Source organism: Anguilla rostrata, chromosome 5 (genome assembly GCF_018555375.3).
Source record: "Anguilla rostrata isolate EN2019 chromosome 5, ASM1855537v3, whole genome shotgun sequence".
Taxonomy (NCBI): domain Eukaryota; kingdom Metazoa; phylum Chordata; class Actinopteri; order Anguilliformes; family Anguillidae; genus Anguilla; species Anguilla rostrata.
The window spans coordinates 34,489,143-34,516,138 of record NC_057937.1 but is presented as its reverse complement, the minus strand read 5'-3'; the positions used below and the strand labels follow the sequence as shown (position 1 = coordinate 34,516,138).

The 26,996-nt window shown below is 41.6% G+C and overlaps 2 protein-coding genes and 2 non-coding genes across 6 annotated transcripts in view; 2 read left to right on the top strand and 2 right to left on the bottom strand.

The window, feature by feature from the left end:
- Positions 1–7,620: 7,620 nt before the first annotated feature.
- Positions 7,621–26,996, top strand: part of sdhaf2 (succinate dehydrogenase complex assembly factor 2) — an 89,385-nt gene continuing 70,009 nt past the window's right edge. Inside the window, exon 1 of the mRNA XM_064335872.1 lies at positions 7,621–7,626. The gene's annotated coding sequence lies outside the window, so the exon portion shown is untranslated. The remainder of the gene's footprint in view (positions 7,627–26,996) is intronic.
- The window catches only part of LOC135255109 (epidermal growth factor receptor kinase substrate 8-like protein 2), a 48,383-nt gene continuing 29,557 nt past the window's right edge, over positions 8,171–26,996 (top strand). The window contains exons 1-3 of one of the 3 annotated variants that reach the window (XM_064335867.1): positions 8,171–8,510; positions 21,709–21,759; positions 22,507–22,553. In XM_064335867.1, the coding sequence (XP_064191937.1) occupies positions 21,725–21,759; positions 22,507–22,553 (82 nt within the window). In that variant the 5' untranslated portion in view covers positions 8,171–8,510; positions 21,709–21,724. Of the gene's footprint in view, positions 8,515–21,708; positions 21,760–22,393; positions 22,554–26,996 lie in introns of those variants that run through there. The other 2 variants (XM_064335866.1, XM_064335869.1) reach the window with 2 other exon arrangements.
- Positions 11,900–11,971, bottom strand: trnaq-cug (transfer RNA glutamine (anticodon CUG)). The gene has a single exon. It is a non-coding gene; the product is annotated as a tRNA-Gln (tRNA).
- trnae-cuc (transfer RNA glutamic acid (anticodon CUC)) lies at positions 13,090–13,161 on the bottom strand. The gene has a single exon. It is a non-coding gene; the product is annotated as a tRNA-Glu (tRNA).

The window sequence follows — 26,996 nt, the reverse complement described above, 5'->3', positions numbered from 1 at the left end:
GGAATGACTGGATTTACAGCTGAAGACTGTGAGAAGCAACTGAAGTTGTGACAAAGTTTAGCAGCAATGTTGGATAAGATCCCGGGAAATGTTAGTGTGTATGTGTGCAACTAAAGGACTACTTTTTTTAGATTGGGGAAAATATCTATTTATTAAGTGGCGACATAGCTCAGGAGGTAAGAGCGGTTGTCTGGCAGTCGGAGGGTTGCCAGTTCAATCCCCGCTCTGGGCGTGTCCAAGTGTCCCTGAGCAAAACACCTGACCCCTAACTGCCCTGGTGAATGAGAGGCATCAACTGTAAAGCGCTTTGGATAAAAGCGCTATATAAATGCAGTCCATTTACCATTAAGAAAAATCCACTCTGAATGTTACATTTGTTCTGCTCAAAGTGACAAATTCCACATTTACAAGCAATTCCATATTTACAACAGTGACTCCCCTGTTGGAAACGACATAGTGCTGCATATGCCTATTGGGTTCTCTGAATAAATAACGTGGAACACTGCCTAGCCAATGAGAATTCAGGATTCTGCCAAGCCTTTGCATAGTCAAAAATATACCACATTAAATTTATTTATTTATTTATTTAATGAAGTTCCAACTGAAAGAATCAAATTCATGATGATGTCACAACATGTAGAATGATGGTAATCATGCTCTTACAGGAAGCATCTTCATACAATCATTTATCAGTGGTGGACATTTAAAAAGAACATGGTTAAAAGTAACTGTGTCCTTTGGAAAAGCTGATACAAAAATGATACCAAAAGATGGTTAATGAAAATCTAAAGCTCTGTGTGCAAAAGACACTAATATTAATACAATCCTGTTTTGGAAGTGGGGGAATTTCATATTTCACACCAGCGATGGAATTGCAACTGTGTCTTATGTCCTGTGTGAAATGTAGACTGTGCGACATCAGAGCAAAATGTAAACAAGGCACTTTAACATCACTCAAAAAAGTTAAAACAGTTTCTATTTTGAGAAAAGAAATCCAGTGTGCGTTTCAGAAACAAAGGAAACAATGTATAAATCTGCATGCAGTGTGCCTGCATGTGAAACGACAACATCAGGCGTTTTACTATTTAAATTATTTGATCTGAACAGCTTAAAAACATTTTGTATAACCTTTTAAGCAACAAATATCAATACAATTTTGATGCTTTGCTGACAGTTGTACATTTATGTGATCTTAGAAAAATAACAACAATTACGATTTTTTATATCTATCTTGCACATGTATGCAAAAAGCAGAAGTTTTGAAAATGTTAGTAAAAATACTGTGGGTGGTAGTGCTTATTCTGGCAGTTATTTAGATTTAGGGCTATTTATGATAGAGGTGATCGGTCAAGTGAACATTGCTAACGATACAGATTCATGCAGGAAAGTCATTGACATTGGTCATATTTCCTGTTATGACAGAACACATCTTTTTCCACTTGTTTCAATTTAATCAGTCAAACAACTACCTTGATATTCAGTTCATAATTTAACATTTTCAGAATGGAAACAAATGGAACAACCTATATGCATTTTCCTAGAGCAACATGGTCTTATGCCTCAATTCTTTAAAATACAGGTAGTCCCTGCTGTTATGTGTATAATACTTTATTATCCATGGTTATGCATGTACATATATATTTTTATGTTATATTTACATATATAACCATGGCTAATATAGGCACTGGCTTATTTGAATACTTATTGATCAGGAAATAACAATATAATGAATGATTAGATGTAAGTACCAGAATTGTCAGAAATGGCACAACATTGTGTTCCAGGTGACTAATGATGTCGACATGAATGGAATTTCAGTGTGCGTTACTTCATCATAGCACTCAACAAGCAGAGTTTCACTGTGCCAAGAAGCAGGGCGGAATGCAAAGCTTACAGCCAATGGCAGAAATGGGCGGAGTCACAAAGAAGTTTTCCAGTCTTACGCAAGGAAGTCAGACACGCTGGGGAAATGAAAATCAGTGACTGAATTCAAGTTTTTTTTCTAGATGCTCAATCTCACTGTATGTAGTGTGTGAGGGATTGTACTGTGGGTGTATACGTGTGTGAATGTTTGTGGGCGAAAATTCCTACTGTGTTTACTTTCTTGCGCAAGCAGGAAATGATGGTCATTCTGGCACATCCTCTAACCTACTGTATTGAAGCACCCTTAACCTCAATTCCTGATGCTCTCAGTTCTCTTTCAGCGGCATCTCTCCCGGTCTGCTTCCTCTTCAGCTTCCTTTGTTGAAAAAAAAAAATGAGTCAGACACTGTGCTGAAAGCCACTTTATCTCTCAGGCCTAGCTGAGTCAGTCTACTGCTGTGCCATGCCCAGCCTAGGACCTCATCACACTCTGGGGATAAAGCAGAGAGTTGCTCTTGCTCGGTCTCTCTGAATCTTCTGACACTGTGAAGTATGAACCATGCTGAACTTGATGAAATTAGTTTCTTTATATGTATGTCAAAATATGTGGCACACTTCAAAAACTTATTTTTAATGAATTAAGACTCATTAGTAAAGACTTATGAATAGTTAGCGACAGACAACAGCGCACTTCTGAAACATAAATGCAAAACCTTAATAATTAACTGAGAGCCAGCGGGCAAAAAAATGTCCTCAATTCTCAAAAAAGCAAGAACAACAAAAAAAAAAAAAACAGTAAGGTCAATTAAATATGTTCGCAAACCCTTTTAAAGAGTGCCACTGCTTGAGATACTGCTCTAATCTGGACAACCTGAATGAAAAGGAGTAACTTTGTTTTGTATCAGTCCTGCGACTCCCTGTGTTCGCAAGCTATATAACTGAAACGGTTTGTTTGTTTGGCCAACGAGGATACCAATGCAATGTTCAGAGACAAATGCGGGGTAGCATGGGAAATGGCTAATACAAAGACGGCAGTGTTTTATTAGGAATCGTTTATTCATCGGCGTGCAGTCTGACTTAATGCTGCGTATTGACAGTTCTGGCCTTACATTGTTGAACGCGATGTTCCGGTGCAGGCAGGTGGCCATGAATATTCACTACCAGTGAGACCATCGCTTGTTTGGCTCCGATTCTAATCAGCCTTGTCGCGGTGTGTGTAGAATCTTTGTGGCTGGCTGTCACACGGACTCGGAATACAAACTCGTGCGCTCTCCGACGCGTTCAGGTGCTCTGTCACGGCGACAATCACCGCTCAGTGGCGGCTGGAAAGGATAGAAAAATTAAACTAGTCAGGTTTTACTGTGAGTCCTGTCACTGGAATTTTCCATTTTCAAATACCCTCTCCGGGATAATAAAGAGTTCTCTGGTAAATCGTTGTAGCATATATTTCCATTCTGTTAGTAAAGCCATTTTTTTGTGTGTGTGCATGTAAATCCCTTTCACAACATACAAGCAGAATAGCAAACATCAGACAAGCTCATATAGCTAATCACACTACAAACATGTGCTATTTAGCAAACCAAATGAAACTATTTGAATGGCCCATACAGTCCAGCTTATCATGCTGCTTTCCTGGACCTGCAAGGGACTGAACTGGCTTTGTGGGCGACAAGACCAAGGCCACAGTGCTGCTAGTGCCGTCCTATCGGTTGTAATGGTCCCACCTGCTGTATGGTGATGCCATACTCTAACAGCGCATTCACATAGGGTTACAGTCCTCCAACTGGCCATACTGAATGTATTATGTGAAGCATTTTTTATAGATGCTGCCCAATGAGATGGGGTTGCTGGCCTTGTCAGTTTTATTTATTACATGCCAAGATGGTGCAAAAATATTTGCTATGGGAGCTGTGCTAAGGTCATAGAGAAAGTAGTAGTCTTGTCTGTGGTTGTGCCAGCAGGCCAATGTCGCAAACTTTAATATCTGAACATGGAACAACAGCAAAGATGTTACAGTCTATAGTGGCTTACGCCTGATCACCCATAGGCTGAAGAGCAACCAATGGGCCAGCTTCACTACCAAGGGCTTACTGCCTGGTCATAGTTTACTACTAAAGACTATAATTCACCATGGGGGCCCTACATCACTAACAAGGGCCCTAATTCATTAACAAGGGATCCTAATTCATTAACAAGTGCCCTAAATCATAAACAATGGCCCTAATTCGTTCCTGAGAGCTTCTTGCCCAGCTCTATTTCACTGCCAGTTTTAATGACTGCATTTCCTCTTTAACACAGCACTGGTGCTGGTCAGTGCATTCTACCTCAAAGACCACATGCATAACCTCTGCTCTTCCCCCAAGTCTCAGATTTTAAAGGAAGAGATCATTGATACTTCTCACTTTTCTGAAAAACATTCTGAAACAGGAGAAAAGATCTCTGTATGACTTGTATGCTGCTTTTTACACATTGCCGCATACGAAACACATTTCCCGTGTGCTAGAAACGGAACTGTACAAATGCACAATTGCTAATGGTAACCATTTGTGAAACACAACCCTCTGGAAAGAGCACCTGACACCCTTGAGCTAACATTCTGAGAGGTTCTGCTGGCATGTTTGTTGTCATTGTCAGCACTGCCCAGCGCACACAACCCTTTATTTAACCCGGCGGGTCAAATAAGAACAGGTTCCCATTTTCAATGATGATGGTGTGCCTGACAGGCGCAACAAAGACAACAAAAAACAGAGGCTCAGACAAAGCACCAGCAAGAACATTGGACTGATGGTAGTAGCACAGCCCAGAGTTTAAATACCATTGCTGTTACAGCATTTTTAGTTTTTGACTGTTTCAGTTTGCCCCCTTCAACTGACTGTTATGACATTGTTTAACACAATGGCTTTGTTTTGATTGCGTGAGAGACTATTGCTGCTATTTTTTATTTTTTATGTTCCCTTAATACAGGATATAATCTGTAAGTCACTCTGGTAAGAACATCTGAAAAATGAGTAGAAGTAAATATAAATGTGCCCATGTTAGGATTAATTCAAGGAATACACAGCCTGGCTCCTTGAATAAAATTATGTCTTCATACAGCAAGTCTACCACTAGAGGGTGACCTTGCATAGTAAATAAATTCCGTACTGCAAGCTAACTGAAATATCTGTCATTCTGGAATAAAGAGTACTCTTCATTATCTGTCATTCTGGAAGAAAGAGTACTCTTCATTGCCCTACTTTCTACCAGTGTTTTCTAAAATATAAAAATAATAAAATTAAAAATAATTTTAAAGGAGAGGTTTGTTTAATGAGAACTGCTTAAAACAAAAACTGTGGAACATTTATAAAATCTTCAAAAAAAGATATAATAAATAAAAAAATAATAATAAATTAAGTGCAATGTGGGTCTTTCCAATTAGCCTCTTTGCCATCTAGAATCCACTACTCGTGCCTTAGCATCATCAGAGAGCAGTTGTAAACAGTGTAAAAAAGCCTGCCTTGTCCAGTTGCATTCCCTCACCAGAAAAACAGGTAACTAAAATAAATCAAATAAAACACATATACACACAACACACACACACATACACACACACACACACAATATAAAGGCATGAGCAAGTATTACAAAACTTCAGGGAACACAGTATGACTAGAACATTTCCTTTGAATGGTAGCTATGTTATGTTTGTTTCTTAAAGCATTTATCTGGGAGTGCACAGTATCCAGGAAGTATCAAGTGTCAAAATACATTAAATGCACAGCAACAGCAAGAAAACACAGTACAGGAACACAGACACAAAACAGACCAGAACAAATAGATCGAGCCTGAGACTACAAAAACTAAAACACTATCTTACAATAGTCTTATTTTCCTAAGAAACATAGCACTGAAAAGTTATCCATAAGAGCACCATAACTATATCTTCCTAATGTGCACATACAATATTTCCATAAGGCTAATGAGTGATATTACCTTACATTACAGTGTAAACACGGTACCAGATAATATATAATCCATTACAGCAATATTGCCTTTCATTAAATTACTCACAGTGGCTAACAATGATCTGGTAGAGTGACAAGATTAGATTTCATGCGGGGTTTCGAGGGATCAGATACTGTACTGGGTGCTAGGTGTATGATACAACAATGTGATGCCTGAACCAGTAGGTTTGAAGAAGAAGTAGTTTTTTAAAACAACAATGAAGAGAGGTACCAATAATGTGACAAGCATTTCATTCGTCACCTGCAGCTCTCTTTAAACCAGCATATGCTTATCAAAAATGCAGTTTAATATGCAACACTGTTCACTTTGTTCCCGACCCACTAACCCCCTTATAATACTCCATGTTCCTTTAAAAATATGTGACTCGTAAGTAGCACTGTTCTGGCTGGGTTGGGAGATTGTATTTGGAAAAGTCTCACAGGTTGCGGTTCAGGATCGTAAAAAAAGGTCATAACATTGTAGATCGGTCCAGGTAGTTCTCAAGATATTTCTGGAACACTTACATTTAAGGTTAAGGTTATTTTCATTGTAGTTTTTGATATTCCTCATGAATTTATGAATGACCTATATTCACAATCACACTTAATGCAATGGGGTTCATTGTCTTGAGAGTAATTTCACAGCAGTATTAAGGGCATAATAAGCCTCAGCAACTGGAGAGTTTTGCATAAGGCTAATAGTCTTATGCAGCATGATGCTGCTTCACTGAAAGATGTAACAGTTCAGTTTTTTATATTCAGTAGCACACAGACTGCATAAAGCACAAGCACAGTGTTGTGTACCACAGAAAGACTCCATTTCCCAGTGATGACTTGTTGTTATATGACCTGACCTCTGTGTTATTATACAATATAGACGTGTATTACTGTATGCACCATTTTATTGTTCTCTCTCTCTGTCTCTCTCTCTCTCTGTACTTCTGCACTGACCTCAAAGAGTTCCCTGCTCACACAGCCCATCTGTTTTCAGTGACAGCTGGGGTTAATGATCAGCTTGGTTCAGGAGGTCACTGTGGGTTTCCATGGTTTCTGTCACTAACACATTATCTTTGTGTGCACATAGTTCTAGAATACCTATAAGGCCATGCATGGCAGTGTCAGGGCTAATTGATGTGTGACTGGGCATAAGTTAGCGGTCTGTGGAATGTTTATTTTCAGCAGAAGATGGGAGTTAGATGACCGGGGGGTTAGAAAAATTCCTGACCCGACCTTCAACACACACGTCCAATGCAGTGATAGCAAAGTAGCAACTACTGTTAGTGGGAGAGCTGAATTAGAGAGCCGCAAGTTGAACAGCACAGGCTAACTGAATAGCACGCTAGTTTTGTCAGTACAATCCTCTTCACTGCTTAGGAGGGAAGACAAAACAGATTAAAATTATGGGGGCCATGACCCCCCCCTACAATACATCCCAGCGCTTCTCCTCGGCCCACATCTAGCATTGCCAGGCTTTCTGGAACAGGTTAAACTGAAATCCATTTTGGTAAATTTGACATTTGCCATATGTTTTGCGCAGGAAGACAGAGTGCCCAAGGACTTTAATCAAGCAGAAAGCTGGCCGCTACGAGAACCGGGCCTTTGATTACATTCCCAGCACCCTGTGACACTGAGCCCTGAGCAGTGTTCCATACTGCTGCTCCACTTCCTCAGCCTCTTACAGGGGAGCCTGTTTTTCTAAATCGCATACCTTTGGGAACAAAGGCCTTTCAGGGACAAGCGGAACAGATGGGAAGCCAGGTGATTACACACAGGACGCTCATCGAAAAGGTTTTTGAAAAACACATTGAATTAATAAATGCTACAGTGCTTTCCCAGAGGATCTGTCACCATCAAAGAGAGAGGGTGCTAGACATTTTCAGATTTCAGATGCATTTCAGTAAGCATTAAATTAGTGTGAGTAAAATGAGTAAAATACACAAATGTCCAGTGAATATATTGTTAATGGGAAACACTTACTGTATTGCAAGTGCAAAATGGCGGTACATCTTTGTTCCTCCTTCACTGATCATTGCTCTGTGACCATAAATGATTGGCTGATTGATAAGTGGCCAGGTCCATACAGCTGCATACAAATGTGGTTCAAGTATCACTTCCATTTTCATTCAAGGATGAGACTGATAAATGCCAGGCTGCCAAACAGTATCTGGTTTTACCCTATTAACATTATTACTATTACTTAGTTCATACTTGCAGGAAAACCATCATTTTAAAACTTATTCAACGTAAGGCTTATGTAATTGCTATTGCTGCCCTCTCGGTGCCCCCGTGCTCCTCCCCCTTAAAGTCGCAGGTGAAGTTACCTGCAGAGTCACCTGTTGCTCAGTAGCACGGACTGCCTGTCTCGCTCGAGAATGATCTACTAATTTCTGACATCTCAAGCAACCGATACGATGCATTAATTAAAAAGTACTCCGAAGGAAACAACAAGCACCAGCGTCCCCCTTGACTACAAAGAGAACACACGACCAAGGAAATAATATAATTATAGATCGAAGACCAAAGTTCAAAAGCGATAGCTACTGTAAGCTACTTGTGGACATACATGGCAACCTACCGCGTCTGATAGGCTGATCTACTAGAGTTGGATCAAAAGACATACAGTCGAAAGGTGTACAGGACTAGAGACCGCGTTGGGATCCTGCGGTGGGTAAGAACACCTTACTTTCCTAGTTTTTTTTAAATTTTTTTAAACCTGATGGTGGTCGGAACAGTGTTCATTAGCTGAATGGTTCCACTGAGGGCGTGTAAACGTTTCGGAAATGCATTCCGTTCTCGAGTAAATATTGAAGATGACACAAATATGGCACAATTGCAAGATTGAAATGGTTATCACGGTAACGGCAATTGTAAACAATTAATGCGCTGACTACGAATCTTTGCTACATAAATTAAACAATGAATTTAGTTGGCTCTCATTTTCAGATAGACCTAACAGTTTAAATAAATGAAGCATGCATGACACTGGTGGGGAAAAATCACTGAGATGTACACGCAATTAAAAGAACGTTTCACAGACCTAATATGTGTTGCCAGTATAAGGCATCTATCACTATATTGAGGTATAATGCAAGGTTAGTATAGGTAAGACAGCAGATATCTAAAACAGATGCCATTTATCAATTGGAGACCAACAGAACTGCACACAATATACTAAGAAAGTAAATCTTAATGAATGTTCATGATCTTAATAAATCTACATGAGGAGCAAACTGTTTCGAGAGCATGTCATCATTGAGTACTTAATGTTATTTTTGGACCTGTGCCGATTTAAGCAATAGTTATCATTTATGTGAATTTCTGAAAGCATTTTTATTTTATTTTTTAAGATTTTGGAATTTATCTTGAGGAATGAGAGGGGATACTGTAAGGACTAGCTATAACTGACTTGCTTTTTACTGTTTTTGTTTATGTGGGTTTGATATTCTGTCCAGGAACATTGGGCCATATCTGTTAATGTAGAATAGCAGGTCACTATTGTTCCGTGCTATGCTTTTGGTGGAATGTTTTTCCATAATTTGGCAACTGAGCAGCCATTTTGCGAGGAAGGCCAGGTTAACAGCCAGTGAGTGTGTGACGCCATAACAGCCAGCTAACTGCTGCCTGCTCGTTGCCTGCTGGAATCTGTCTCTCATGACTACAGCAGTTATCCTATGTAAGACAAATACAGCACTACATAATACTCATTTTTGTAGGGAAGTTCACAGAAGTCTGCCTCTTATCAGACCCCGAAATAAAACAGACTGTTTACTGTGCTGACAAGGAGTCAGCAAGTGTGATTAAGAGACAGTGCTCAGTTGCAAAACATCCAATTGGAACAGCATTATGTAAAACTTAGGTTCTCCATAATACAGTGTAATCATGTTTTGTATTGTTGGAAAGTCAATGTCATGGGGAACAATTGGTGTGTCATCTTCAAGGTTAACCCAGTGAAATGCTTACAGAGATGGCGCAACCAGGATTCATTGTTGCACTGTTTTTTCACGATTGCGTCTTTATTTGATTACTATTTCCTTATATATGAGAGAAGTGCAAGGGTTTGGGGAGACTCGTCGACCCAGTCCCCTGCGCATATGCATGTGCGTATAGCCATTTCCACACACACTTTTGCACCATTGTATATTGTCATTATTGCGGAACACATTGAACAATTAACTACATTCATTTTAACCAGGCATTCCTCTTTGACTCTTACCACTGCACACCTAGCAGTTTAGGGTCCTAACATACACATAGAACTCAGGATACCTGCACCCCGTAGTCACTTGCCTATACACTAGTGATGCACAATTGTATTTATGCAGGCTACACAAGCCAAAAACATGTCCGCATCTACCAGGTAAGATAGTGATCCGTATATGTATAGAGAAACACTACTGGCGGACATCAGTCTCCTCTGTCTATGCATAACTGTCAGCACAGAGGAAATGTTAAAGCCCTGTTTTGGAGTCAGATAATCAAGATAACATCCTGCTCCGGTTGCACCGGGTAAGACTACACACAAACTCATAGTAAATCCACACATTACCTAACTGAATGCCAAGTACATTTGTCTGACAAGTATGCTGACTTGACAATTTGGTTACAGACTGAAGAGAAGAAAATCACAAAGCGACAACCAATGATGCTTTGTGATTTCATGAATGCTCTGGCCCATGCAAATACTTACGCCTTCTAAATTTCTTTATATTATACATTGCAGCAGTAGAACCAAATAGATATAGCATAGTGGCCAGTTCCTGTCCAATATAATGAAAGTGTCTGGTTTAAGTCAATTTCCAGTCTCAGGTGCTTACATCAGTCTTGTGCTCAGCTGACAAACCTCTCCAGACATCTTAGTCAGCTTAGCTTTGTACATGTTACGCAGATAGATAGATAGATTGAGTTGCAAATACTGAAGCAATTCAGGTACTGTACTCAAGGGTATTCTGTGTTTTACCCACAATTCAAGATTCATTAAAATAATAATTATTTTATTTACTTGATAAAAAAGTTACCAAACACCCATATCACCCATGTGAAAAATTGATTGCCCTTTTAAACTTAACTGGTTGCACCACCTTTAGCAGCAATAAGTGCTACCCAATGCTTCATATAATTTGCTATCATTTTTCGCACCGTTGTGGAGGAATTTTAGCTGACTATTCTTTGCAGAACTGCTTTAATTCAGACAGATTGGTGGGTTTTCGAACATGAACTGCTTGTTTTAGGTCCTGCCACAGCATCTCTATTGGGTTCAAGTCAGGAATTTGACTTGGCCACTCCATAACATTTTGTTTCTTTTCAACAATTCAGATGTGGACTTGCATTTGTGTTTTGGATCATTGTCTTACTGCATAATCTTCAGGTTCAGCTTTATCAGCTCACAGACAGATGGCCAGCCATTCTCAGTAAGAATTTTCTGGTACAGAGTAGAATTCATACCATAGTTCCCTCAATAATGGCAAGTCGTCCAGGTCCCATGGCAGCAAAGTGTCCCCTCACCAGCACACTACCACCACCAGGTTTGACTGTTGGTATGATGTTCTTCCTGTGGAGTGCTTTATTTGCTTTATGGCAGATATAATGGACCCATGTCATCCAAAACATTCCACTTCTGATGCATCTGCCCATAGAAAATTGTCCTAAAAGGCTTTGGAGTCATCCTGGTGTTTATTTGCAATGTGAGATGAGCATTGATGTTTCTCTTGGTTAGCAGTATTTTTTCCTGGGAAGATTCACCACTGTTCCAAGTGTTCTCCAAATAGAGAATAATGACTTTCACTGTGGTTCAGTGGAGTCCCAGTGCCTTAGAAATTTGATGGGCCAGCTGGTAAAAGGGAGAATAATGATCATAACCATCCTTGGGTGACCAGTTCAAAGGCGGTTCCACGAATTGCGTGTTTTCTTTCCGCTCTCTCTGCACTTTTCTGGAATGCTATAGGACGGTCTTCGCAGGACTATCAAAGTGAAAGCCAAGATTTGAGATTTCCACAAGCCGGGAATACTCATGGTAAAGATAGCCATGGCAACGTTTACAGAGTATAACGAAAACATTCCCTGACCGGGAATCTAACCCAGGCTATGGTGGTCAGAGCGCCAAATCCTTACCACTAGACCACCAGGGATACATGCCCACTCTATGCCGCCGTGTCCCCAGACTAGTTTGCGTCTGAATCATGCAGGACGAATCAACCCGCTGTTTATCTTCAAGTTTCAGATAATGCTTGTTTTCCACTCAAGTTTGTCAAGTGGGACATTTGATCAAGACCACACTGTTCCAAACGCTGGCTGAGTTGATTCAAGGTGTTAACACCAAGGCTGTGTAAGTAATGTAGATCTTTATTTTTGATATAAAACAGAAACTAATTTAGCCTGTAAGAGACTGATTATGTAGCTGTACTGTGCAGCCAACCATCATAGAAATCAAGCAGAAATGTGCAAACATCTTTCCCAATCCATTCCATCATTTAGCCTACATTCTGATCAAGCTTGCGGTCAGCTGTCCGGTTGACATGGAAATTATAAGAATTGCAGAGCCAGAAAGAAGTTGCATCAGACTCCACTGGAAAACACTGTCGACAGAAATGACAGAATGACATTAGCCGGAAAATCGCTAGCATTAGCCAAGAGCCATCACTTTTATCTGTTTCAGAAAGCGGCGCAAAAACAAAACAATGCTACATCATGTCGCACTGCCAAATTAAGCGAGGCGTCAACCACAGAAAAATAAGAAATGATTAATTTAGGGCAGTACAAGGAGGGAGATAGATAGATAGAGGACTAACTAGTACCAACATCTAACAAAATTTTGCATGTTCACGCAAGGATTAGAATTTATAAATTTAGGTGAAAAATATATTTGATCTTCCGGAATGTGATCCTGTCATCAACTACATTTCTACCAAATAATGATTTAGCAACATTTCTTGCCTCTCCTGTGAAAAGGTGGAGTGCGAGACATGTCTCTCAAGCCCACGTGCGTCACTTCCTCGTCTCCGCTAGCATTCGATGGACCAGCTGGTAAAAGGTAGGACTGTAATAATTATCATAGCCATCCTTAGGTGAGCGGTTCAAATGCGCTTCTACGAATTGCTTGTTTTCTTTCTGCTCTCTCTTCTGGAATGCTACAGGCCATAGGACAGTCTTCGTAGGGCTATCACAGTGAAAGGCATGATTTGAGATTTCCACAAGCCTGGAATACTCACAGTAAAGATGGCAATGTTTACAGAGTGTTATGAAAACATTCCCTGACCGGGAATCGAACCCGGGCCGCGGCGGTGAGAGCGCCGAATCCTAACCACTAGACCACCAGGGACACTTGCCTGTATCTGCCCATGCTGTCCTGTCGGTGTGCAGATCTTTGTGTCTGGCACTTACATAACAATTTCATAACAGCGGACGCTATGGCACTTTAGAAGAAATAAAAATGAACTAATCACCGCACGTTATCAGAGGAGTCCAGAGCTGTTGCGCCAGCCGGGAATCGAACCCGTATCACAAGAATGGGAATCTTGCATGATACGCCTACAATACTGGCACCACCCAGAGACTGTAACCACCATGGTGCAGTTGCGCAGTTCTCTTCATGAGTACGTATTTCTGGAGTGCCTGTTGTGACTTCCTGAATGAGTTGTCGTAGCAGTCTTAGCAGAGAAATTCTGGCATGTCAGCCACTCCTGGGAAGATTCACCACTGTTCCAAGCGTTTTCCATTTGGAGATAGTGATTTTCACTGTGGTTCAATGGAGTCCCAGTGCCTTAGAAACAGCTTTGTAACCCTTTCTAGACTGATATGTCAACAACTTTTTTCTAATCTCTTCTCAAATATCATTTGATCTTGGAATAGTGTGCTTGTAGAAACTTTGTGGTGACTGATTCACTTTGATGGTAAGGTTCAGTATGAGCAGAGGTGTTACTAGGATGTCATCTTTGGGTGGGCCTTTGGATTATTTGGGTGGGCAACCACAAACATGTTGCTTTTCATAAATAGGGTATGTAAACAAGGGCGTAGTTTAATTTTGAGAAGGGGGGGATGGGCAAAAGGAATACAATTACAGTATCCATTTTCTGTAGGGGGGTCCAGGGCCATTACCCCATAAAAAAAAAAAATTAAACTCTGTAACACTAAACAAATGTCTCATTTGGTAATGTCATGCCGATTTTGATCCGGTCTGCAAAAACGATGCAATGACATTCTAAACAGCAGTTGTACCCGTTGTGACGTGCGTGTGAAGTTTTGTTGTGGCGTTCATTGCTATGCCAACGCTGCCAGCTTTGCTGCATTCTGCGGCGATAAAGATTCTAAACTCGGCAATTGTTCTGTTTTAACAGGTTATTTTTCAGCCTGAAAAGGTGCGATGGTATTAATAAACTGCTATTACGTGTCATTTAACTTGCGAGTAGTTGGCTATCTCCCTGAATATGAATTAACAGAAAATAACAATTAGAAATGCGATTTTATCCACGGAAATGGCTATACAAAAATGGTGGCTAGCTAGCTGGCTAATCACTAAACCAATGGCCACCAAGTGAGCTGGTAACTTAAAAGAAACACACAGCTTGCAAAACGTGCAAACTCAACTGTGAAACTATATGAGACTACTAATATAACTTATAAGAACAAGAGAAAAGAATGAACAAAAATCTAAAGTATTAACAGTTTAAATTGGATTGCTGAGAGTTGCTAGCTACAAACAGGTTTTGCAGTTCACTTAACCACGTGTCCATGTCTGTAACGCATGTGTGAAGAAGTTTTGTGGTTTGGCGATAACGTAAAGGAGCAGCACTGACTAAACACACCCACACCTTCAAAATGGCCAATAGGAAAGCAGTGCATTTTTTGATGACCAAATGACTATTACAGAAAACTATGACCGCTCAAAAAAATAGCTATAATGGTGATTTTTTCAGAGTTTTCATTGGATGGGCAGATGATTCCTCTGGGTAGGCAAGGCTTATCTCTGGGTGGACAACGCCCACCCCGGCCCACCCGTTGACACAGCCCTGAGTATGAGTGAGGTTTAAGCCGCGTTTCCACCGCAGGAACTTTACCCCGGAACTAGGAACCTTTTGAGGAACTCAGTGCGTTTCCACCGCAGGAACTAGGGTCTAAATTTAGTTCCGGGGGCTTTGTTTTACCCCCCAAAAAGTTCCTGCTCAGGGGGTAGTACTTTCCGAAAGTACAGGAACCTTTTGGGTGGAGCTTGCAGCGCTGAACATTTCTGATTGGTCGAGTACTTACAGCATTTTTTTTGTGTTTATTTTCAGGCGCCATGTTTAAAAATATGCAGCCGCAAACCAATTTATTTTCATAATAACTTCAAATCAAACTTGTATGTTTGATTTGAAGTAGTCTAGTTTTGGTTATAGCCTGCCAACGTCTTGGAATTATAACGTGTGCTCTTCTGTTCTTTTCTTGCTTTAGTATTCGTTTTATAAACTTTTTTTATAAAAAGCATTCGTGCTGGGACAGCATATTACGTACCAAAACATTCAAACGGATGAATTCGATTGCTGAATATTTTCTTCCGGATTTTCTTTGTTAGCCCGTAAAACGTTTGATACAGTTATGTGAGGTATGCGGTAGTTCTGCGTAATTCACATTGGTGATACAGTAAAAGCAAACTGGAAATCACCTTCCGCACTTTTTGTCAGGGTAAAATAACAGGTTATTTCTAGTAATCGTCCCTTTAGCTTTTTCAGACTGCCGTAATTTTACTTTGCCATTCTTCAATTCCACAAAAAGACCAGGAAGACTATGGACTAATTTATGGTGTATGGTTGGCATCTGGAGGGCACACTTCGCTGCTCGGCTAGCAGTAACTTCGAAGGAAAGCAAACGGTGACTGTACCACTACTAATTTAAATTTTCACGCAAGTCTGAGTTTTCGTTCTATTCTTGTCATTTTGCGATTTGCGATATGGAATTGACGATGAGAAAGTAATCAAACAGCAAATTGTTTACAACGTGTGCATGTTTTCTGCTGTTGTTGCCAGTTATACATATAAATGTGAATGCATTCGGTCGCTTCGGATGTCAAAACATGAAAGCGAATGTTCACATAAAAACATAATGAATGTGTTTGAGAGGATATATAAAACAGTTACAATCTGACTATTGGCCTGTTATATCCTATTTGTTCCATAACAACGGTCCAAGTTCAACTACCAACGACAGTTTTGCTTGACAACGGTAAAATATGCCCAAACGGCTGCAGAAGAATATTTCAATTCCAGGTGATTAAATCGATAAAAATCAATAAATACAAAAGTAACCATATATAGTCATTGTTGGTAACCCGTTGTATATAAGTGGAATAAACCCCTCCGGGCTGTCCCGGTTATTAGAAAATAATGTAGGCTACTTCGGTGGTAGTATGGGGTTACAGAAGAAATCATATGACAGATGAACCGACGACAACGTTGTTTTTTCATACGTCAGTGGGCTAATTTGCCTAATCTTCGCGGGACTTTAGACCGCGGTGGAAACGCAGACAACCATGGGCTGAAGGAACCTTTTAGTTCCTGGTAAAGTAGGAACAGGGCTAACTGCATTCGAGCCTGGCTGTGTTCAATCAACTGAATCTAATTATCAATTAAATTAGGTTAATTGGTTGATTGAGTAACGAAGGGGGAAATTACTTTTTCACATGAATGATATGGGTGTTTGATAACATTTTTCTTTAAATAAATGAAAAAATAATAATAATAAAAATGTTTTTTGTGTTTACTCTGGTTCCCTTTGTCTAACGTACAAGATCTGAAACCATTCAGTGTGACAAATATGCAGTAATTGAGGAAATCAGGAAGGGGGCAATATATATATATTTTTTTACTGCACTGTATCTTCAATAATCTGAACCTATAAACCTGCAGCCCATCCCAGTACTGCAGAGCTGTAATATGACACCACCTTTCATATCAGTGGGCGGGTCAAAATTTATTTCAGATTTACGTTGGGGTTTTAATTCATTGATGGTTGATATTTTGGATTATAAAATGCTTACACGTCCCAGCTAACGCAACATTTTCCATGTGGCAAAGGTTGCGGAGATACAACATATTTCATTCGACAGTTTTACTAAGTTTGATCAGCGTACTATGCTAGTTACTGGCTCAAGTGAGAAAATTTGTGCCAGTCCTATGTGAGATTGAAAACCCGGGACCTGTACTCTTGTGGAATGGACCTTCCATCAGATACTGCAATATGGTCAGGCTAGAACAAACTATCATCCATGCCTGATCAGAAATGAGGTGCCACAGCATCACACATTGTTAAGCCTTGCTCAGTACACAAGCTTTTACACTGCATACAAGTAGGTGGTACTGTTTGAATGTCTACCCATCGTATCACAATATTTAACCCATACCAAATATCTAAAAAAAAAAAAAAAATTTTTAATTAGCTTTTCAATAGCAGTTTTACAGCAGGTTTTTACTGGCAAGAAATTATTTTCTAATACAATATCCAAAAATATATGCTTTAATCTCTGCACATTCAAAGCACAGAGCAATATTCTTATACACATTGCAATGTGCTAAATGCTAAGTTAGGGGTCGTAGACTGTAAGCTTGATTCAGAGATTCTGTTGTTCGTTGCATCAGACACACAAATCCGTGCTTCACTTTCCCAGCATTATCTATATTTTCGTTCACTAACGCGTTATCTGATGAATAACACATGGCATGAGCTTGACTGATGCTGATAAGAACGTTTAGTACGATTAGTCTGCTAAACATTTTTGGGCGCTGAATCGAGAAGTTCAGAGACGGTACAGTAAGAGTAGTTTTGCTCAGTAACTCTTGTGTGTTCTGCTGACTCAGAGCGTGAGAAATATGACACAAGAGGCCTGTGTTATCAGTGCCCTTCCTTGTGCTCTTTGAAATGCTTTATGACATTGTTATGCAATTTGCCAGCACCCTCACTGGTGTCTGACAGAAGGGAGTCTGCCGCATGGTAGTTGATGCCCCCAGCTGAATTCCATCATGAGGAAGGGGAGCCAGGGGAGTCTCCTGGTATTCAGCTGAGTTCTGGCACCTCTGCATAGAGACCTTTGGAGAGGTTACTGCCTTTTTGGTGGCAGTTGTAGAATCAGGAACAGCAGTTGAAGCAGGAGTATTATAAGGAATAGAAATAGTGGGAGGAGTTGTAACTTTCCTTTTACTTAAAGTGAAAGCCCTCACTAATGGAAATGTACAGCCGATAACTTGTCCTTCTGACCGATAACGAAAAAAAGTTGTTCATAATTTATGAGTTATTAATGTAAAGGTTATTCAGTGCAATGAACTATGTGTCTGTTACCTAGTTAAATGACAAATTGTTGACAGCGCCAAGGCATTCCCATAGTAGACTCTGTAAAGATGAGTGTCAGCCTGATGACAGCATGGTGAATCCTCCTACTCCTCTTACACTGTTGCCCGCCCGAAACCTGGGGGTGTGCCAGCACTTAGAACAATGGCGAACAAAGGTGGATGTGGAGATAAAGGCTGAGAGACAGGAAAGCTTTTCTGTTGTGTACTGTGCCCAAGTGAAACTCCAGTGACCCTCCAAGTTAAACAGAGACAAATCTGCTTTAAGCTCATTTTGAATAGAGGGCAAAAAAATATCTATGTTATTTCTGCAGTTCAAGAGGTATTTTGGCAAGATATTTTAGGGATGATTCCTTATAACTAATTCACTTGTGACCTCATATCTCAGCATTGTTATGTTATTTCTGTTTCCAGCTGTTTTGTACCTGTTCTTTTCATGAATAGTATAATATGAGATAATATTATATATTCTCATTTAACATGTGATAATGTTATAAAAGCTGTGCAATGTTTGCTATCTATCCTCCATTTTGGAAAAAAGTTTAATGACCTGCGGACTATGACACTTTCTGAAGGGAGAGTTATCACAGTACATCAGCGGCTGTTAGGTCATCGACGGCTCACTCACCAGTGGTGTCCTGTCACTTAATCCTCTACAGTGCAGGTGTTGGTAACAAATCGCCTGCTCGTGTGATACTTGAGTACGCAAATAGTCTTCGGGCACACATTTCAGTTCAATTCAATTCAATTTTATTTTTATAGCGCTTTTTTACAGAGAACTGTCACAAAGACACTTCACAGAGTAGCAAGGCAAGAGACAGAGCAAAAAGAGCAAACGGAGCAAACACCAGGCTTAAACCCCCGAATAGCGAGCACATGAGGTAAAAAATTCCCAATGGGGAGAAAACCCTCAAGCGGTGATGAGAAAAAACTCCCGGTGGGAAAACATCTCAGGAGGAACCCGGCTGTAGAGGGAGAGCCCATTTCATGCTTTTTTTGCAAGTCCCAGGACAAGTATGAATAACTTGACCTTATTTTGGTAATATGAATCACCATGGATCAACAGGGAGAATGAGATCCGGCTCTGTTGGATGTATTTCTCTTTGTAAACAAACTCAAGCCGTAAAACAGTCACAGTTCTTTCAGAGTTCATGGATTCATTTCAAACGATTCGTGGATATTGTTTGTAGATAACAAATGTGTAAACAAATGATCAATGGAACGTTTTCTCTCCGGTACATTCCAAATTACGCTGGAGAACACTGGTGGAACTGCAGCTGGACGAGATTGCCAAGAATAGCCCTGCTGACGATCGGCATGACACAATGCAAATAATCGCCTCTGTACACGTTCTGCAGTGCATCCCCCTTAATGTCAGATGTTCCTTTATGAGTGTGTACCTTGGTCGCTTTATCAGGGTCACGTGTGTGTGTGTGTGTGTGTGTGTGTGTGCAGATGCGTGTGCTTGCTCTTTGTGTGGCTTCAGTTCATTGCATGTGTAAATACATGTTATGAATGAATGTCAACACTACTGTAAAATACCCCCCTCGTTATGATGGGAAAGTGAATTAGCTGCCGGTAAGGTCAGGTTAGGTCTAACCAGCATCCTCCTTGACTACAGTTACAGTCTGCTGATGTCATAGACAGACCTATCTATGACATGACCGTTGTTCGTAAGTGGCTGCTAATGTGCCGACTAGCTAAAGACTCAGTGTTGCGATGGTCGGAAGCAGGGCTGGGGTTCCAGTTCAGTCAGTTCGTATCGATGGATTCTGTGGGTCAGCGCGGTGGTGCAGTGGATAGCGCTGTCACCTTACACCGAGGATGCTGGGTCTTTCTGTGTGGAGTTTGCATGTTCTCCCCATGCCTGTGTGTGTTTCCTCCTTGTGCTCCAGTTTCCTCCCACAGTCCAAATACATGCAGGTTAAGCTAATTGGAGAGCCCATAGGTATGAGCGTGTGAGCGAATGGTGTGTGTGCCCTGTGATTGATTGGCGTGCTGAGATAGACTCTCTCCCTTCATTTAAGCTGAAGTAAATACAGTCCGTCTGTCTGTTTTTGTGTTTGTATAAAAAACCTGGAGAGGGGAAGCGGGATAGGTGAAGATGAGTTTCATTACAGAGCTGTCATTTTTTAAATAGGCTGTTACACCTATATTGCTCTATACCTGTTCCATCACAAAGTACAGCATGTTCATATTGACATTCTTTATTTAAACTTTATACCGCCTTCAATTCACAAGGAACATTGCTGAAACAGTGCTAGAATGTTGTTTAGTATTGTTATTCAAGTTTAATTCATAATAGAATGTCTAAGGGTCAATTGTGTAAACCCCTAGACCACATAACTGCAAAACAACTGGAGCAGTTAATCCTTATTTCACAGATTTGGATAGTTGTTCCAGTTGTAATGCAGTTCTGTGGTCTAGGGGTTTAAGCTGGTGTTTAAACTCCATCGAAGCATGCTGCAGTTGACCCTACTTGACTGCATATGTTGTGTGCCATGTGCGTTTTTTTGTAATTTTTGGTTATTTTGCTAATTGAAAGGTGTTTGTGGGGACTTGTGTGAAAGCGGAAAGATGAGAGATATTAGTGGAGTCGGTGAGGGAGTGAGGTCATCCCCTGCTGTAATGTTTGCCATGAGATCATGTGACCAGCATCTCCTGCCTGGGTTCCCTTGGCCTCATGTGACACAGGATATGGGAGCGAGCTTCTCACAGAGTGTCAGGCTCCAGTGACCTCGCTGGCGTGAAACCGATCATCGTTTGTACTGCGCTTTGTCTGTCCCTGTTAGTGTGGGCACGTGTGTCATGTACCATACGAAGTGGACGTTGGATTTGCTGCCCGTGATTGATAAAAAAACATACCAAATAACACGCTTCAAAAAGAAAATTCATGTGTTTGTCAATGTAGTTCACTCAAAGACAAAGCTGAACATCTGAAAAGGTTTAAATAAGAATGTGCTTTCCTTTTTTGGGGGAGTTTTTTTCTCCCCCATTCCATTGCTCAGTGTTAACATATGATGTTAGGAACACGCATGCAGAGTCTCTGAATCAGCCAGGGGACTGCACAGCTGATACAGCCGCCACAGAAAGATTGCAGGTCCCTGACTGACCAATGGAGGCAGTATTGGGTGATAAAGTGGTGGACAGAAGTCCCGCCTTGTTCAGCCATGCTGTTGGCCAATTACGCATGTCCATTTGCTACCCCTGCAACAGTTGTAGGAAAGGAAGAAAGACAAGTCGACTATTGTTTGCGGAAGGTGGAAAGCTGAGAAACTGGTGATGGGATGATAGATGCAGAGGGACTGAGGGAAAGAGTAGTAGAGGAGGGGGGGACAAAAATAGGGAGGTTATAAGAAAATGAGGAATCGGGGATTCTTTACAGTGCGCCTATTTCTGATGTGTGAAATGAAGGCTGTTTATGTCATACCAATATACCATCTTTGTTTCTGACAGTTATAAGCCATGTATCTAACCTAATATACCATCTTTGTTTCTGACAGGCAGATGTTATTAACCGTATATCTAACACATACGCCCTATGTTTCTGACAGGTGAATGTTATAAACCATGAATCTCATGGGATCCCCAAAGAGAGAAACAAAGTGAGTGCCTCTCTCTGTATGTCTCTCTCTCTCTCTCTCTCTCTCTCTCTCACACACACGCACAAACACACACACACACACACACACACATATACACGCATGCATGCATATATGCATCCATACATACATACAGTGTACCCGCAGATACAGTAGGCGGCTGTGTAGTGTAATGGGTAGGCAACTGCCATTGTACCCTTGAGCAAGGTATTTAATATACAGTATATATCCATCTATAGTATACTATAGTATATATCCAGCTGTATAAATGGATGCAATGTAAAATGCTACACATGTTGTGTAAGTCGCTCTAGATAAGAGTGTATGCTAAATGCCTGTAATGTAATGTAAGATAAACACACACACATGGACGCACAATGACACAGACACAAACACACATAACAATCGAGACATACGCACTCGCACGCAAACAGATTCGGACGTGCGCACACGCGTAACCCGCTAACCGGGCGCGGCGCGTTTGGCGGACGGGCGCGGTGCGTCTCAGGGCCCCCCGGCCGACAGAGCCGGCTCTGTTGGGGAATGTTTGCTTTGCCTGGCTCCCTGACAGCATCCCGCCCTCCCTCAGGCTGTCTCTCTCCCCTCTCGCTCTCGTGCTCGCTCTCCTGCCCACACGCCCCGTGTCGCTCGGCCCCGCGCGCGGCGCGTAGTAACCGTAGGCGGCGAGACCGAAAGGGGAAAGATGAAGGGCAGACAGCGTAACCCTGCCTCCTCTTCCTCTGCTTGCAGTGGGGTGGCCCGGTCCGACAGCAAGATCAGCGCCAAGGCCCTGTACGGTAAGCGCGTGGACCTGCGTTCGTGTGTGTGAGAGTGCCAGGGAGAGCGGAACAGAAAGTGACACGGAAAGGGTGTGTCTGTATCGGTGTGAGCCTCTTTGAGTTACTGCGTGAAAGTGTACATATACCTGCATATGCTCCCTTTGTCTTTTGACTATGTGTGTGTGTGTGTGTCTGTGTGTGTGGGATATATTGTGTAATATACAGTACAATGTACAGTATGCGCACACACAAACAATGGGGATGAGAGTTGAAGTTGAAGCATTTAACCGATCAGTTAGCGATCAATACTACAATTGTGTAGAGTCAAAAACAATATTGTCGATTTGCAAATCAAATGAACGCGCCAGGAAATCCAGTCCTCTGAGTGTTATGATTATCAAGACCAGCCTCGCTGTAGCCTTGCTGTGTGCCCTCTTGTTAATACAATCCCCACTTCAAACCGATAAGGAGGGACAAAGGTTCCAGCGGCCCTGGTGACAAATTTACATTACCTATCTCTGTCTCTGTCACTCTACCTCTCGCTGTCTCTTTCTCATTCTCTTTTTCTCTGTTTTTCTTTCACTTATATTACTATGTCTTTATAGTAAGTCTATTTCTCTCTCTCTCTCTCTCTCTCTCTCTCTCTCTCTCTCTCTCTCTCTCTTTCACACACACGCACACACAAACACACTTTCTCACCCTTTCAATATCACATTGGTTGGTTGGGTCCTGTTGTTTATACGTGTGCTTGTGCTGGTTGTTTCATAGTTGTTTCGGATCAGTGGTTGTTGAGCATGATTGAGTAGCTTTGTGAGTTAGGCAGAAAATAGGCTTGCTTTATGGCGGTTAGGCCAGGGTACACTGTGAAGTGTGTTATGTGTGTGTGACACATTCTTGGTAAAATCCCCGAAGTACTGTAAGTAAAGTTTGGCTTGTTTTTTAAAAGTATTCTAGAACTTAGCAGTAAGAATATTGACTTGTGACTTCCACTGGGCTGGAAGAGTCCGGAATGGACCTGAGTACCCCTCATGGGGTCAGCAGGTTCAGATTTATTTGTACTCGAATGCATATTTGATATACAGTCTTTGCTAAATATAGTTTCTCAGTATGTCTGCGGTTTGAGTGAGTATGTATGTTACTGTGAAGTTAGTGTGCACTATGTGTTTATGGGATGAGAGACACTTCGTGCCAGTTTGTGAGCATGTGTACCGGTTTATACATTTGGACATAGCGTTCAGTTTGCAGGTTTGTGTGTGTGTGTGTGTGTGTGTGTACAACATCAATAACTGTATTAGCGAGGAGGCAGGTGGGGCGTGTGCATCATTCATTGCTATGTGGTCGGAAAAGGGTGTGTACAACTGCATCCTGCAGGTAATGAAAGGCCTATTCAGAGAGAGATGAGAGGGAGAGAGAGAGAGAGAGAGAGAGAGAGAGAGAGAGAGAGAGGGGGAGAGAGAGAGAGAGATGGAGGGAGGGAGCAGTGGAGCAGGACTGAGCCGCAGAACCCCACTGCTGGCTATAACGGCAACCCGCCACTCCTCCGTCGCCGTCCTGCACGCAGGACATCACTGGGCAGCGCCGGCACCACCTTCCGTCTCGCCAGCACAGAGGCGCTTTGTGTGCCCCTCCTTTCTCCACCACTCCCCACACGCTCCACCCTACAAAAGTCAAAAATGAACCGCTGACCAGGCCTCTGTTCATAAAGCATCACGGACACTTATAATTCGGGAAATTATAGAAAAGACTTTGCCACACCTAACGTGACGGGTGCGTTGGACCTGTCACAGTAGGCGTGGCAAAATGTGAGCGTTAAATAAATATACGCGAAATGCACTGTTCTACAGTGCATAGCAAAAGTTTATGGGGTTCTGCTTGGGAATTATACGTGTCTATAAAATAGAAGTGGAGTCTCGCCCAATGTCTCACTTATTTCTGATATAACGTTCCGTCGTCGTGACCTTCATAAGGTATCTTTCCTAAGTGAGACATTGGGTGGGACTCCACTTGTGTTTAATGGACACTGAAATGAAAGTCGAAGAAGCCATTATTTGGCTGTGAAATAAGAAAAAAACTGTTTGCACCAGCATTAAGAAGAAAGAGAGTACTGGTGAGAAAAGTGCTGTGATTTCTACATGCAGAGAATGTTTGATTACAAATTTAAAATTGTGGAGTACAGAGACAAATCAAGAAAGAAAAGATGCCTTTGTCCCAAACATTATGGAGCTCACTGTATATCGTTGGTCTTTTGCAGTCTGTTTTGCCATACCTGCTTCTCTTCAAATTAATATTCACAAATCAGTCATGCCATATTGCTAGACCTGCTCTGTCACTGCAATGCTATCATCGCAGTTATTATTCATTTTTTCCCCCCAGCTGACAAATACAGTCAAACACAGGTCATTTAAAAGTAATCAGTTAATGAATGCACTGCATCTCATGCAAGTTTACATCAGCAGTTTGATAAAAGTTTTCAAGCACAAACTCCTGATTTGCAAGCCAGTCATCACCATACTACTCTCAGGGTCTAGTATTGTGGCAAAGAGCTGTGGTAGACAATAGTGACCAACGGAAACAGTAATTATTTTCTTTTTAAAGGGGACCATGGAAGGATCTGACTGTTAGCCTTTTCCCCATTCACTTTTATTGACAAATATTGTATCGCAAAGGTGAAATTTAAGACTGAGTCCTGATAAAATCTAAACATGGTGTTCCGGTATCTCAACTTTACAAGTTGCAGGTGTCCGCTCCTTCAGAGCTTTGTACAAATACAAGGCAACTGTATTGTTTGAAATGGTAGGTACAATACGAGGACAATGGTGTGCAATATCCTTTTGAGTTATTGGTATTATGAGGGATTAGAGTGCTTGTGTCCTGCGGACTGTACAATGGTGAAATGGGCCTATTCATTCAGACAAAAGTTGATGTTGAAAAACTGGACTTGGAGAAGCATGGCCTTAAGGGGATAGTTTACTTTCTGGAGTTTGTTTCAGTTTGGAGCATGATTTGATTTGGTAGTAGATAAATTGGTAGATAGTTTTGTTGAGTGTGATGGAGTATCTTTTAGATACTTACTGAAGTTTACGATGACCTGCCAGCTTTATAATGGCTGGTATTGGGGCTTTGGGGAGTTTGTGGTTTAGAGCAAGAAAATACACTTCTAGTAACTCCAGATCCCCTATACCAGCTGTTATAAAGATTGTCAGGAACTTCTCTAAGTATATAAAATATCTTTCATTACACTGATAAACTGCACATGGAAACTGTCTGGGCCAACTGAAAACAAATTTAGACTGAAATATTTTCTAAAACTCCAGAAAGTGAACTATCCCTTTAATACTGGTTGTCGTGTGAGACTGTGTGACAGATGGTCGCTGATACCTACACCGTGGGGTGGCCAGTTCCAATATGTTCACAGTACCAGGCTGCGAGACTTGTGTGCGGATCAGCACTTGCGCGTGTGTGTGTATGCGTCTGCACGCGCGCCTACGTTACACGTCTGGCAGACAGGTGTTGGACGCGATGCTTATGCCACGCACCGCAACTCCGTGTTTTAACACCGCGTCCGTCGTAACCATGGTTGTCAGCGCAGCGAAGGTTTGCGTGCAGGTGTGTCTTCCACTGTGTGTTTCCATGGTGAGGTCACTTTCCTTTTCCATGCAAAGTTCACACAATCGCTCATCTGATGCTGTTCCGCACTCTATGCAAAGTCTTTTCCGGGCTCCTTGGCCACCCCTGATATCTGTCTGATCGGGGTGGGAGGCTGGGGGACGGGAGATACAGGTCTTAGCGGGTAGCGGGTACAGTCTGCCCTGAGCTGCAGATGAGGGAGAAACAGAGAGAGAAAGAGAAGAAGAGAGAGAGAGAAAGAGACTCAGGTACAGCGTACTGTGCACATTATAACCAATAATGCTGCTGCTTATGTTCTGGGGATGAGCTGGTAGGGCATTCACTTTGTGGAAGCACAAAGTCTTCCCGTGGGAATGTGTGTTTGTATTTGTGGTTTACGTGCCCATCCCTGTCTGTGAATTTGCTTTTGTCTGCTTTCGTTTCTGGCTGTCCACGTGTGTGCGCAGTGATGTTTCGTGTTAGTTTTTTTTTTTTTTTGGTCCTTTTTTGGTTTGGTCCTTTTTTATTTTGTGCATATTCATCAGATTCTCACATTGGGGAACTGGGGTGAGACTGTGGCAAGTGAGCGCGATTCTTGTAGAGGCAGTGAAATGTGAAACCACGTGTTTCTGTTGGCTGGGAGTCCTTCCTCAGCGAAAAACCGAGGAATGCTCACAAAATGCTGAGGTTTATTTTCTAGGAAAGTTCTAGAGTTTGTGGCTAATACCTGACGCCTGTGAACTGTAGAAGAACGTACTTGCTCTCAGCGACCGTGCGCGGCCGCGTGCACACAGCACAGCTTCCTGTGCTTGATGTAGGTCAACGAGAGCCACAATGGCGGTCTAATCTACGACC